Source organism: Hemitrygon akajei, chromosome 25 (assembly GCF_048418815.1).
Source record: "Hemitrygon akajei chromosome 25, sHemAka1.3, whole genome shotgun sequence".
NCBI classification, from domain to species: Eukaryota; Metazoa; Chordata; class Chondrichthyes; order Myliobatiformes; family Dasyatidae; genus Hemitrygon; species Hemitrygon akajei.
The window spans coordinates 22,393,890-22,408,666 of NC_133148.1; the positions used below are offsets into that span (position 1 = coordinate 22,393,890).

A 14,777-nucleotide genomic window follows, 5' to 3' on the forward strand; every position below is an offset into this window, starting at 1 on the left:
TGTCAGAAAACAGCCAACATCACCATGAGAGATCCCACCCATCCAGCTCGTGGAGTGTTTGTCCCACTCCCATCAGGGAGGAGGCTACGTAGCATCCACACCAAGACCACCAGACTCAAAAACAGTTCCTTTCCCCAAGCAGTGAGGCCGATCAACATCTCCCCCCATCCACTACTTTATCATTTCCAATCAGTCATCTTATGTAGACCCTCCTGTTGCTTGCATCACTCATACAGATACAAACATGATATCTTATGTCTTTATTGTTTTTATTAATATTGCGCTCTTTATCTGCGTCTGTGGAACATATCCATAGCCCGATCCAGAGAAACATTTATTCCATTCTCCCTTACGCTTGCGTACCAGAAATGACATGAACAATCATCAACCTTGAGTCTTGAGTTAAAGGCTTTTAGGAGGCTCTTGGATAGGCAGATGGATGACTAAAGAATAGAGGACTATGGAGAAAGGGATAGTTACATTGACCTTAGAGTAGGTTGAAAGGTCGGCACATTGTGCAACGAAAGGTGTGTACTGTTCGTGCTATGATCCAGCACCTCTTGGAGCCCAACACCAAGGAGGCCACAGCTGTTGTGGATACGGGGAAACCAGTAGCTCAGGCAGGAAGTGTGGAAAGGGACACAACTCAGGTCAAAGGTCGCCAGAACAGGGACCAGAGGCAGTCGGAAAACCTGTCAGAGAATCCCTTCAGGGCCGACGTTGCTAGAGGAGATGGGACAGTAGCTCCGAAGGGAACTGAAAATGAAGGCATCGTTTCTGGCGCCGAGCAGGCCAAACAGGATCTGCAGGGTGATATTTGCGACATGAGACGCTGCCCGTGGGGGGGGGGGGGGGGCTCGTGTAGGACGGGCTAGGCTGAGTGCTGAGATGTGGGGCTCAACGTGAGTCATTGCTGAGGTCTTCGGCCCGGTGGCGTAGATACCATGGGGAAATCTCCGGGCTGGGAGGAATGGCAGAGGTTGGTAAGGGAGATCAGAACGCTTGGCAGCAGCAGCAACACTGGGCCATTCAGCCCATTGAGTTGGGCTACAATCATCACGAGGCTTAAAATGAGGTCAGGACCTTTTGGGTCTTTGCAGCCGGCTGCAGTCATGATGATCTTTTAGGCACTCAGAAAAGGCCAGTAAAATGAAACGCAGCGAGGCCATTGTCGGATTGGACAGTGTTGGAGGGCCGGGCTTTGACAACAGCATGAGTGAGAACACGCAGAGGCTCTAAGCATGTAGGTTTTCCTCTTTCTCTACTAGTAGATGGCTCGTGCAACGAGAATGGGTCCAGGGTTAGCGGTGCGTTCTCTTTGTGTGATGTGGGAGTTCTCCCCGAGAACTGCACCTTCGCGGAGGTCAGTGAGTCACAGCTTCTCGGAGACCGTGCTGAGGAACTGGAGCCGCAGCCCGACGGCACGGGAGACTGAGGAGGCGACAGGCAGGAGCCACAGGGAGGTAAACACCCTCGCGTTGCAGGAGGTATTTACCTGATGGGAGAGGAAGAGGGAATAGGCAGCCAGCACAGAGCACCCTCTCAACGAAAACCACTCTTTGGGAGGTGAGACCTACAGGGGGAAAGCTCGGGATACCTTTGGGAGGTGAGACCTACAGGGGGAAAGCTGCAGCAACTGAGTCTGGCTCCGAGGTTCAGAAGGGAAGGGAGGAGAAGACGAGAGCATTTGGGACAGGACGATTCCATTCTGGAAAATTGATGGAGACACCCAGATGGTGCGTTGCCTCCCAGGTGCCAGGGTCAGGGATTCCTCAGATCAGGTCCACAGCGTCCTTGAGGGGTCAGGCAGAGGTCAGGGTACTTATCGGTACCAATAATGTACCGTTGGTAGGAAAAAGGAGGAGGTCCTGAAGAGAGAATACAGTCGGCCCTCCTTATCCGCGGGTTCCGCATGCACAGATTCAACCAACCACGGATCAGAAAAACCCGGAAGTTCTCTCTCCAGCACTCGTTGTTTGAGCATGTACAGACTTTTTGTCCTTGTCATTATTCCCTGAACAATGCAGTATAACAACTATTTACATAGCATTTACATTGTATTAGGTATTATAAGTAATCTAGAGATGATTTAAAGTCCAGGCAGTCCCCGGGTTATGAACAAGTTCCGTTCCTGAGTCTGTCTTTAAGTCGGATTTGTACGCAAGTCGGAACAGGTACATCCGGTATTATTTAGCATCAGTTAGTCAAACGTTTGTCTTAGTATATAGTATATATCTTACCTTTCTATGCATACAAAACACTTAAGAAATGTATGTATTTCAGTAATTAAACCACTGCGTTGCTTAGTAATAGTGGTAGCTTTCATCGGGGCAGAGCCCGCACTTGCTTCATTATTCTCACTTTATCCTTTAAAATTGTTCCGATCGTTGACCGACTGTAGCCTAACGCTTTTCCAATGACCGATGGCGTTTCACCTCTTTCCGATCGCTTTATTATTTCCACTTAATTTTCAATCGTGATTGTCTTCCGTCAACGGAACAGAAACACTGCGGATTCAGCAGCAGCCACGAGCAGCGGGTCCTGAGCTCCCCTGGGTCCTAAAGTCCACTGCACTGAGCCAGGTTAAATAAGGGACTTGAGCATCCGCGTTTTTTGGTATCCTTGGGGGGTTCTGGAGTCAATCCCCCCCGGATAAGGAGGGCCAACTCCTGGAGCAGAAATCTCCGGATTGGTGCCTTTGCTATGAGCTAGTAAGGGTAAGAACAGGATGATTTGGCGGATAAATGCGTGGCAGAGAAATTAGTGCGGGGGCAGGGCATCCGATTTTTGGATCAATGGGGATCTCTTCTGGGTAAGGTATGGTCTGTCCAAAGAGAACAGCCAGGGTGATGAATCTCCTTGTGGGCAAGTTTGTTCGACCTGCTGAGAAGGCTCAAACTAATTTGGCAGGGGAATGGGAACTAGAGTGATGGGGCTGAGGACGGGGCAGTTGTTAATACAACCAGATGCAGTGTTCAATGAGAAAGTGAGGAAGGACAGGCAGTAGTTGATCAGCCATGATCTCAGAATGGCGGTGCAGGCTCGAGGGGCCGAATGGTCTACTTCTGCACCTATTGTCTATTGTCAGATAATAGGGAAAAACTGCAGTTGAAGTGTAACACGGGGACAAATTCGAACAGGGTGACGAATACAGGATTGGAGGTGTTATATTTGAATAGATTCTGCATACAGGGCAAGGTATATGATCTTGTGGCACTATTAGAGATTGTCAAGTTACGATGTGGCCGTGACTGAGTCGTGGCTAAAAAAAAGTTCATAGTTGGGAGCTTAACACCCAAGGATACACATTATATCAAACGGACCAGCAGGGAGGCAGAGAAGGTAGGGTGGCTCCACTGGTAAAAAATGAAATCAAATCCTTAGAAAGAGGAGACATATGATCGGAGGATGCAGAATCAATGTGGCTACAGAGACAGGAAGAGCCTCAGATAAACTGTTTTATTTTAATCACAGATCCAGAGCATTATACTCTGTCGTAGTAAACCAATTGTTCTCAATGCCCTGGGATCAGCAGGAACAGAATCCAACATCCAGGAACTCCTGCAGCTCTGGTGAATTTCTGTCGGATTTCGAGAGAAATGCTCAGCTTACGGTCCATTCAATCTTCCTCCGCAGCGTGAATGCGCTGGTGGTTCAGCAGGTCGGTGGACTGACGGAACCCCTTCCCGCACGTCGAGCAGGGGAACGGCCGCTCGCCGGTGTGAACCCGCTGGTGCTTGACCAGCTCGTTGGACCGGGTGAACCCCTTCCCGCACTCAGAGCAGACGAACGGCCTCTCCCCGGTGTGAATCCGTGTGTGTATCACCAGGTTGTTTGACCAAGCGAACCCCTTCCCGCACGTCGAGCAAGTGAACGGCTTCTCTCCGGTGTGAACCCGCTGGTGTTCCTTCAATTGGGACGACCGAGTGAATCGCACTCCACACTCGGAGCAGATGAACGGCTTCTCCCCGGTGTGGACTCGCTGGTGCATCATCAGACTGGTCAGCTGAGCGTATTCCTTCCCGCACGTCGAGCACGTGAACGGTTTCTCCCCGGTGTGAACGCGCTGGTGTGTCCGCAAATTGACTGACTGACTGAATGTCTTCCCGCACTCAGAGCAGGAGAACGGCCTCTCCCCGGTGTGAACGCGCTGGTGCGTCTTCAAATGGGACGACTGAGTGAATTTCCCTCCGCACTCGGAGCACGTGAACGGCCTCTCCCCGCTGTGAACTCGCTGGTGTGTCTGCAAGTGGGAGAGCTGAGTGAATCTCTTCCCGCACTCGGAGCAGATGAACGGACTCTCCCCGGTGTGAACGCGCTGGTGATTCACCAGGCTGGACAACTGAGTGAATCCCTTCCCGCACTCAGAGCAGGTGAACGGCCTCTCCCCAGTGTGAACTCGCTGGTGTGCCTGCAGATTGGTCGACTGGCTGAATCTCTTCCCACATGCGGAGCAGACGAACGGCCTCTCCCCGGTCTGGTGTGTCATCAGGCTGGATAACGGAGTCAAGCCCTGCGCTAACGTTGACAGATGAATGAGCTCCTCTAAGGTACGAGCCCACCGATGTAGGAACGGAGTCTGTCTCTCTCTCGGTGAGCCGGTTGGTGCATCAGCAGCTGGAGTAATCGAGTGAATCCTTTCCCACACCCAGAGCAGACGGACGGCCCCACGACTGTGAATTCACCGCTGTTGTGTTTGAGATTCGCATAATCTTGTTTCACCCTGTAAAACGAATTTATATAAGTCACCAACAGGCCCGGGACAGGATTTCAGCCGAGATTATTTTCGTCTTTATAGTGAGGTTTTACAATAACACTAAACACAAGAGTGAGGAACAACCCGCCATCACCAGCTGTAATAGGGGACTCTGTAGTTAGGGGGACAGACAGGTGATTCTGTGGATGTGAGAGAGAAACACGGATGGTAGTTTGCCTCCCAGGTGCCAGAGCCGGCGATGTTCCTGAGAGCGTCCACGATTATCCTGAAAAGGAGGGTGAGCAGCCAGAAGGCGTGGTACATACTGGTTCTAACAACATAAAGTAGAAAAAGGGAGGAGGTCCTGAAACAGAATTCTGGGAATTGGGAAGGAAGCTGAGAGGCAGAACCTCAAGGGTAGTAATCTCGGGGTTGCTGTCTGTGCCGTACGACAGTGAGGATAGGAATAGAATGAGGTGGCAGATAAATGTGTGGCTGAAGAATTAGAGCAGGGGGCAGGGGTTCAGATTTCTGGATAATTGGGACCTCTTCTGGAGAAGGTGGGACCTGTACAAAAGGGATGGGTTGCACTTGAATCTGATGGGGACCAATATTCTCATGGGCTGGTTTACGAGAGCTGTTGGGAGTGGTTTAAACTAATATGGCGGGGGGTGGGTGGGATCCAGTACGATAGAGCTGAGGATGAGCCAACAGGTTTACAAGTAGATGATGGATGTAACATGAATGTAAGGAAGGACAAGCCAATGTTTGGGTACAAATACAGACAGAGTAAAGGGTTAAATTGTACCATCGGAGCAAAATTCAAAAGGGCGAAGAATGCAGGACTGAAGGTGCTGTATTTAAATACACAAGGCATTCAGAATAAGGTGGGTGAACTCGAGGCGCAGTTAGAGATTGGTCTCATGATGATGTGGGCACCACTGAGTCGTGGCTGAAAGAAGGTCTTAGTGGGAGCTTAACATCAAAGGATATCCTTTGTATCAAAAGGACAGGCCGGAAGGCATAGGTGGTGGCTCGACTCTGTGGGTAAGAGATGGAATTACACCTTTAGAAAGAGGTGAATGTTGAATCTTTGTGGGTGGAGTTAAGAAACTGCAAGGGTAAAAAAAAACCATTATGGGAATCATATATAGGCCTCCAAATAGTAGCCAAGATGTGGGGTTGAGATTGCAGTGGGAGCTGGAAAAGGCTTTAATAAGGGAAGTAGGGACTTCAATATGCAAGAGGACAGGGAAAATCAGGTTGGTGTCGGATCGCAAGAGAGGGAATTTGTTAAATGCCTACCAGATGGCTTTTTAGAGCAGTTTGTGCTTGAGCCTACTCAGGATAGGCTATCTTACATTGGGTGTTTGTAATAACCCATAATCGGGGAGCTTAAGGTAAAGGAACCCTTAGGATGCAGTGATCATGGTATGATTGAATTCATACTGCAGTTTCAGAGGGAGAAGCACAAGTCACATGTATCGCTAACGCAATGGCATAAAGAGAATTACAGACGCATGAGAGACGAACTTGCCCTGGTAGGGAGGGATACTGCGGGAGAGGGGGAATAGCAGAGCAGAGGTGGCTGAATTTCTGGGAATAGTTCATCACTTGCAAGATAGATACGTCCGACAGAAGAAGTTGTTCTCAAATGGCAGGGGCAGGCAATCGTGGTTGATAGGAGAAGGTAAGGACAGAGTTAAAGCCAAGGAAAGAACATACAGTGTAGCAAAAGTGAGTGGGAAGTTGGATGATCAGGAAATTTTTAAAATCTAACAAAAGGCAACAAGAAAAGCTATAAGAAGGGAAAAGATGAAATATGAGGGCAGACTAGCTAATAATAGAAAGCAGGATACCAAAATTTTTTTCAGTTATATAAAGAATAAAAGGTTGGTGAGAGTTGATATTGGACGACTGGAAAATGATGCTGGTGAGGCAGTAATGGGGGAGAAAGAAATGGCAGATGAACTTAATGGGTACTTTGCAATAGTCTTCACTGTGGAAGACACTAGCTGTGTGCCAGAGGTCCGTGTGAGTCAGGGAGCAGGAGTGAGTTACTGTGAGTCAGAAAAATGCTAGTCAAACTGAAAGGTCTTACGGTGGATAAGTCACCTTGACCAGTTGGACAACGTCCCAGTGTCCTGAGAGAGGTTGCTGAAGAGATAACGGATGCATTGGTCATGATCTTTCAAAAAATCACTTGATTCTGGCATGGTCCCAGAGGACTGGGAAACTACAAATGTCACTCCGCTCTTTAAGAAGGGAGGAAAGACAAAAGAAAGAAAATTATAGACCAGTTAGCCTAACCTCAGTAGCTGGGAAAGTATTGGAGACTATTACTAAGGACGAGGTTTCGGAGTACTTGGAGACTAATGATAAATTAAGTCAAAGTCAGCATGGTTTCTGTAAAGGGAAATCTTGCCTGACAAATCTGTTAAGAGTTCTTCGAGGAAGTAACAAGCAGGATGGATAAAAGAGAGGCAGTGGATGTCATTTACTTGGATTTTCAGAAGGCATTTGGTAAGGTGACACTCATGAGGCTGGTTAACAAGATAAAATCCTATGGTGTTACAGGAAAGATACTGGCATGGATAGAGGAATGGCTGACAGGCAGGAGGCAGCGAGTGGGAATAAAGGGGGCCTTTTTTTAGTTGGCTGCCGGTGACTAGTGGTGTTCCTCAGGGATCAGTATTAGGACCGCTACTTTTCACATTGTTTGTCAGTGATTTGGATAATGGAATTTATGGCTTTGTGGCAAAGTTTGTGGATGATACAAAGATAGGTGGAGGGGTAGGTAGTGCTGAGGAAGCAATGTGATTGCAGCAAGACTTAGGCAACTTGGAAGAATGAACAAAAAGGTGGCAGATGGAATAGAGTGTTGGGAAATGTATGGCATAGTACAGACTATTTTCTAAATGGGGAGAAAATTCAAACATCAGAGGTGCAGAGGGACTTAGGAGTCCTCGTGCAAGATGTCCAGAAGGTTAATTTATGGACTGAGTCTGTGGTAAAGGCGGTAAATGCAATGCTGGCATTTATTTCAAGGGGCGTAGAACGTAAAGCAGGGAGATAATGCTGAACCTTTATAAGACACTAGCCAGGCTGCACTTGGAGTATTGTCAACAGCTTTGGGCTCCATATCTCAGAAGGGATGTGTTGTCATTGGAGAGAGTCCAGAGAAGGTTCACAAGGATGATTCCAGAATTAAGGGGTTAACATATAAGGAGTGTTTGGCAGCTTTGGGCCTGTACTCACTGGAATTCAGTAGAATGCGGGGTATCTCATTGAAACCTACTGAATATTGAAAGGACCAGGTAAGTTGGATATGGAGAGGATGTTTCCTATAGTGGGGGAGTCTAGGACCAGAGGGCACAGATAGAGTGGGTGTGGAGAGGATGTTTCCTATAGTGGGGGAGTCTAGGACCAGAGGGCACAGATAGAGTGGGTGTGGAGAGGATGTTTCCTATAGTGGGGGAGTCTAGGACCAGAGGGCACAGACAGAGTGGGTGTGGAGAGGATGTTTCCTATAGTGGGGGAGTCTAGGACCAGAGGGCACAGATAGAGTGGGTGTGGAGAGGATGTTTCCTATAGTGGGGGAGTCTAGGACCAGAGGACACAGATAGAGTGGGTGTGGAGAGGATGTTTCCTATAGTGGGGGAGTCTAGGACCAGAGGGCACAGATAAAGTGGGTGTGGAGAGGATGTTTCCTATAGTGGGGGAGTCTAGGACCAGAGGGCACAGATAGAGTGGGTGTGGAGAGGATGTTTCCTATAGTGGGGGAGTCTAGGACCAGAGGGCACAGACAGAGTGGGTGTGGAGAGGATGTTTCCTATAGTGGGGGAGTCTAGGACCAGAGGGCACAGATAGAGTGGGTGTGGAGAGGATGTTTCCTATAGTGGGGGAGTCTAGGACCAGAGGACACAGATAGAGTGGATGTGGAGAGGATGTTTCCTATAGTGGGGGAGTCTAGGACCAGAGGACACAGATAGAGTGGATGTGGAGAGGATGTTTCCTATAGTGGGGGAGTCTAGGACCAGAGGACACAGATAGAGTGGATGTGGAGAGGATGTTTCCTATAGTGGGGGAGTCTAGGACCAGAGGACACAGATAAGTTGGATATGGAGAGGATGTTTCCTATAGTGGGGGAGTCTAGGACCAGAGGGCACAGATAGAGTGGGTGTGGAGAGGATGTTTCCTATAGTGGGGGAGTCTAGGACCAGAGGGCACAGATAGAGTGGGTGTGGAGAGGATGTTTCCTATAGTGGGGGAGTCTAGGACCAGAGGGCACAGACAGAGTGGGTGTGGAGAGGATGTTTCCTATAGTGGGGGAGTCTAGGACCAGAGGGCACAGATAGAGTGGGTGTGGAGAGGATGTTTCCTATAGTGGGGGAGTCTAGGACCAGAGGGCACAGACAGAGTGGGTGTGGAGAGGATGTTTCCTATAGTGGGGGAGTCTAGGACCAGAGGGCACAGATAGAGTGGATGTGGAGAGGATGTTTCCTATAGTGGGGGAGCCTAGGACCAGAGGGCACAGACAGAGTGGATGTGGAGAGGATGTTTCCTATAGTGGGGGAGTCTAGGACCAGAGGGCACAGACAGAGTGGGTGTGGAGAGGATGTTTCCTATAGTGGGGGAGTCTAGGACCAGAGGGCACAGATAGAGTGGATGTGGAGAGGATGTTTCCTATAGTGGGGGAGTCTAGGACCAGAGGGCACAGACAGAGTGGATGTGGAGAGGATGTTTCCTATGGGGGGGGGGGGGGGGGAGTCTAGGACCAGAGGACACAGATAGAGTGGATGTGGAGAGGATGTTCCCTATAGTGGGGGAGTCTAGGACCAGAGGACACAGATAGAGTGGATGTGGAGAGGATGTTCCCTATAGTGGGGGAGTCTAGGACCAGAGGACACAGATAGAGTGGAGGTGGAGAGGATGTTTCCTATAGTGGGGGAGTCTAGGACCAGAGGACACAGATAGAGTGGATGTGGAGAGGATGTTTCCTATAGTGGGGGAGTCTAGGACCAGAGGACACAGATAGAGTGGATGTGGAGAGGATGTTTCCTATAGTGGGGGAGTCTAGGACCAGAGGACACAGATAGAGTGGATGTGGAGAGGATGTTTCCTATAGTGGGGGAGTCTAGGACCAGAGGACACAGATAAGTTGGATATGGAGAGGATGTTTCCTATAGTGGGGGTGTCCAGAACTAGACGGCACAGATAGAGTGGATATGGAGAGGATGTTTCCTATAGTGGGGGTGTCCAGAACTAGAGGGCACAGATAGAGTGGATGTGGAGAGGATGTTTCCTATAGTGGAGGAGTCTAGGACCAGAGGACACAGATAAGTTGGATATAGAGAGGATGTTTCCTATAGTGGGGGAGTCTAGGACCAGAGGACACAGATAAGTTGGATATGGAGAGGATGTTTCCTATAGTGGGGAAGTCTAGGACCAGAGGACACAGATAAGTTGGATATGGAGAGGATGTTTCCTATAGTGGGGGAGTCTAGGACCAGAGGACACAGATAGAGTGGATATGGAGAGGATGTTTCCTATAGTGGGGGTGTCCAGAACTAGAGGGCACAGCCTCAAAACTGAGGGGCGATCCTTCAGAATAGAGGCAAGGAGGAATTTTTATAGCAGAGAGTAGTGAATCTGTGGAATGCTCTGGAGGGCAAGACTGTGACTATATTTAAAGCAAAAATTGGTAGTTTCTGATTGGTCAGGGCATCCAAGGTTAGGGCCAGAAGGCAGGTTGAGTGAGATCCGGGATCAGCCACGATGGAATGGTGGAGCAGATTTGATGGACTGAACGGCCTAATTCTTCTCCGATGTCTTGTGATTTTATCTTCCATTTGGGAATGCTGCAGGTATCAACACCTCTGCTTCTCCTTCTGTCTTCTACTGGAGTGTTTCTGCCAGTGGCTCCCTCACCGACTCTACTACTGAAATTCACCCGTTTCCTGACTTCCACCGGTGAGAGGGGTATTAAAACCCAAAACACCCCCTCTTTCTGCAGATCCCCTACACTCTCCTTACCTTTTACTTTATCCATGCAAACAAACGAGACAGGAGCAAAATTAGGCCATTCGGCCCATCATGTCCTGTCCACCATTCCATCATGTCTGATTTATTATCCCTCTTAACTCCATTTTCGTGCTTTTCCCCTGTAACCTTTGACATCCTGACTAATCGGAAACCTATCAACATCTGCTTTAAATATACACAATGACTTGGGCTCCTCAGCCAGCTGTCTAGTACTGCACCAATGTTCAATATCATTCTATATCCAGACATTCTCAGTGACAGAAGCACCCAGGAATAGAGAACGATGAACAATTTCCAGAAGTGAGAAGGGTAAATAACTTTCAGAATTCAAGTCACACGAGTGAATCTGCAGATGCTGGAAATAAATAAAAACACAGGGAGATCCGCCACTGTGGCCACACACTTCAATTCCACAGACCACTCCCATTCCGACATGTCTGTCCATGGCTTCCTTTACCGTCAAGATGAGACCACACGCGGGTCGATGAAGTAATACCTTATCTCCCGCCTAGGTAGCCTCCAACCTGCCGGCATGAACATCCAACTCACAGACCTCTGTTGGTACCCCTGCCCCCCCATCCCTATCTATTATTTCAGTCTGGTTCTCTTTCTCTCTCTTTTTCCCCCCTCACTATAATCTCCCCCCAGCCCTACCTTTCTTTCTCGTTTATTTCCCATAATTCTCCACCTCCCCCCTAGCCCATTTCCCTCCAGCCTATCACTTCCCAGCTCTCTACTTCATCCCTCCCCCCACTTCTTATCTCCCCTCGACCATCCCATGTTACTTCACTCCTGATGAAGGGTTTCGGCCCAAAACGTCGTCACTACCTCCTCCCATAGATGCTGTCTGGCCTGCCGAGTTCTGCCAGCATTTTGTGTTTTTATTCAGAATACAAGACATCTTTTTTCTCGACTGGCAGTTAAACACAGCCCCACTTTTGGCCATTACCAACAGAGATTTGGACAACTTTCCAGACAACGCCCATCTCAATTTACTCACCTCTGTCTCCAGACACAGTCTGCACAGCAAACGCAAAGAACATAGGACATACATGGTAAATGGTAGGGCATTGAGGAATGCAGTAGAACTGAGTGATCTAGGAATAATGGTGCACAGTTCCCTGAAGGTGGAATCTCATGTGGATAGGGTGGTGAAGAAAGCTTTTGGTATGCTGGCCTTTATAAATCAGAGCATTGAGTATAGGAGTTGGGATGTAATGTTTAAATTGTACAAGGCATTGGTGAGGCCAAATTTGGAGTATTGTGTACAGATCTGGTCATCGAATTATAGGAAAGATGTCAACAAAATAGAGAGAGTACAGAGGAGATTTACTACAATATTACCTGGGTTTCAGCACCTAAGTTACAGAGAAAGGTTGAACAAGTTAGGTCTTTATTCTTTGGAGCGTAGAAGGTTAAGGGGGGAACTTGATAGAGGTATTTAAAATTATGAGGGGGATAGATAGAGTTGACATGGATAGGCTTTTTCCATTGAGAGTAGGGGAGATTCAAACAAGAGGACATGAGTTGAGCGTTAAGGGGCAAAAGGTTAGGGGTAACACGAAGGGGAATTTCTTTACTCAGAGAGTGGTAGCTGTGTGGAAGGAGCTTCCAGTAGAAGTGGTAGAGGCAGGTTCGATATTGTCATTTAAAGTAAAATTGGATAGGTATATGGACAGGAAAGGAATGGAGGGTTATGGGCTGAGTGCAGGTCGGTGGGACTAGGTGAGAGTAAGCGTTCGGCACGGACTAGAAGGCCTGTTTCCGTGCTGTAATTGTTGTATGGTTATATAACTAATCACAGCAGAATCACTTCGCAGTAGATCGATGTTGCCAAGATTCAAGTTTTAGAGAGAAGAAAACCTTCCCACCTTTAAACTGGGCACCAATAAACTTCTGTCATAACAGCATGCTAGCTCTGTTCAGTAAGTTGTAAACTGTCAAAGAACCAGATAACTGGAGGTCTCCTTCCACAGATGCTACCTGACCTGCTGAACTCCTTCAGCCAGTTGTGTGTGTGGCTCTGGATTTCCAACATCTGCAGAATTTCCAGCAGTTTCTGTTTTTTACGCCGAATTATTGCTGCTGTATTTTTTGAAACGGGGCAAATAGAATGGTTCTGGTTGAGAATACCTCAGCAACCCTTGCCTCACCCCTAGTTTACAGACCCGTCAGTTCCCCAGATGAATCAGGGAGCTACAGAGAGAACAATCAGACACTAGATGTTTTCATAAACTGTGATGCACAAATGCCGCTGGTGTTGGAAGCACAGCTCTGGCCCACTTTTCAAAGCGTTAACATTTTTCTGCCTTTGTTCATCAGAAAGGACAATTAAAAAGTTGAGCGAGGCTCGGGTGGACCAAGTGAAGCCGATCAGATGTCCCCTTTGTCCGGTCTATCCCACCCGCACCCAGTCGTCCCCACAAAGAGACAGGAAAAAAGGACAACTTACTTTCGCTCTGCCCCAGTTCTCACCGGAGAGACTTGTTAACGCAGGGAGGTCCCCGGGTCCTCTGCGATCGGGAAGCGGGGCGAGAGCAAGGTCCAGACCGCTCAGGGTGATCACTGGCCCGGCCGCCCGGACGGATTCTAACCCCCAGCCGCGACCCGCTCCTCGGAGCCGATTGACCGCCGGCCGCCGCCGCTCTGAAAGTTTCCTGTATGGTCACGTGACGGTGACGTCACATCCAGAGCGCGCCCCCGCGCTGGGCTCGCTCCCGCTTTCACAGCCACGGTGATTTGTGGTTAAATTTTTGCTTTTTTTGCCCTTCGTCTTCCAGTAATGTTTAAAGGCGTTTGGCAGAGCGGCGTTAAAGCCATCAGCTGGGGTTCTTCCAAGCACACCAAATACTTCTGCTGTAAAAAGTCCCCCACTGTTGCCGCATTCCCATTCCAAACCCGAGAAAATCTGCAGATGCTGGGAATCCGAGTAACACACAGGAACTCGGCAGGGCAGGCAGCAGCATCTTGGGTGTGTTCGCCGCATTCGCACTTGTCAAAGTACCAGAAGCATTCAGATCCCCTGGCCATTGGCGAACAAACTTACAGCTTTCCATTGTAAAAGAGTAAACTGGAAAAAAAAACAACCCCCAAAAAACTTTGAGGTCTTTTCTATTAAATACATCCTTGTAAAGAAGCATTAGTGACTTCTAGAGTTAAGTCTTTGATCTCTAGAGGTTTTTCTGGAGCTTTTAATATGATGTTTATTTTTTTTCTGGCCTATTGTTTGTTTGAGCTGTATATTTACCACATCTGCCATGAAAGTGACAGACTCTAGTTTTATCAAATATCAACGAATCCTTTGTTATAAAATTACTCAACACACTGTTTTAAATCTATTTGTAGGTACTCATATGTCCTGTTGACACAGTCGTATGTGCTTTCTGAAGAGACTCTAGACATGATATGCTCATTTCTACCCAAACATATTGCATTTCCACAGCTTTCTTCTATGCAGGACACCCTGCGTAACCAGGGCTAAATTCTTTGACACAAACGCAACATATTGGTCTAACACCTTCTCCACAATTGGCACAATCATGCTCTCTGCTACATCTACATCACCGATTTTTGCCCTCACACACAGCTGCTACATGGTCAATCTTCTGGCACCGAAAACATCTCAGAGATGGTGGTACACAAACTCGAACCATATAACTTATATAACCTAAATCCAGCAACTTGTTACATCAAATTAATTCAACACTGATAAACTATCTGTTCTTATTCCACACAAAGCCCCTTTAAATGTTTAGTGTCACAACTTTTCCCCCGACTAAATTATTTTTAACTTGTTCCATTGATACATCTAGAAGCACTCCTGTGATTACTCCCCAAAGCCACTGTTGTTCAATATTATTCCTTGGTTTTAATTTTCTTCCTCCCACAGCTTTTATCCCAAAAGCTTTTTCACATTGCTTATTATCTTTACAGAAACACTAAGTGTGCACTGTCTCTTAAAGTTCTTCCACACACAATATCTCTTACTGCTTTTTTTTTTGCAAATCCTTAGTTAATCTACTTGGATTGATATTAT

The 14,777-nt window shown here is 47.9% G+C and overlaps 1 protein-coding gene across 1 annotated transcript in view; it reads right to left on the reverse strand.

Annotated features, from left to right (window-relative positions):
* LOC140716252 (uncharacterized) overlaps positions 1 to 13,409 on the reverse strand; it is a 45,592-nt gene extending 32,183 nt beyond the window's left edge. The window contains exons 1-2 of the mRNA XM_073028861.1: positions 13,194 to 13,409; positions 3,621 to 4,723 (exon numbers count right to left, since the gene is read on the reverse strand). Of these exons, the coding sequence (XP_072884962.1) occupies positions 3,621 to 4,489 (869 nt within the window). The 5' untranslated portion in view covers positions 4,490 to 4,723; positions 13,194 to 13,409. The remainder of the gene's footprint in view (positions 1 to 3,620; positions 4,724 to 13,193) is intronic.
* Positions 13,410 to 14,777: the final 1,368 nt, after the last annotated feature.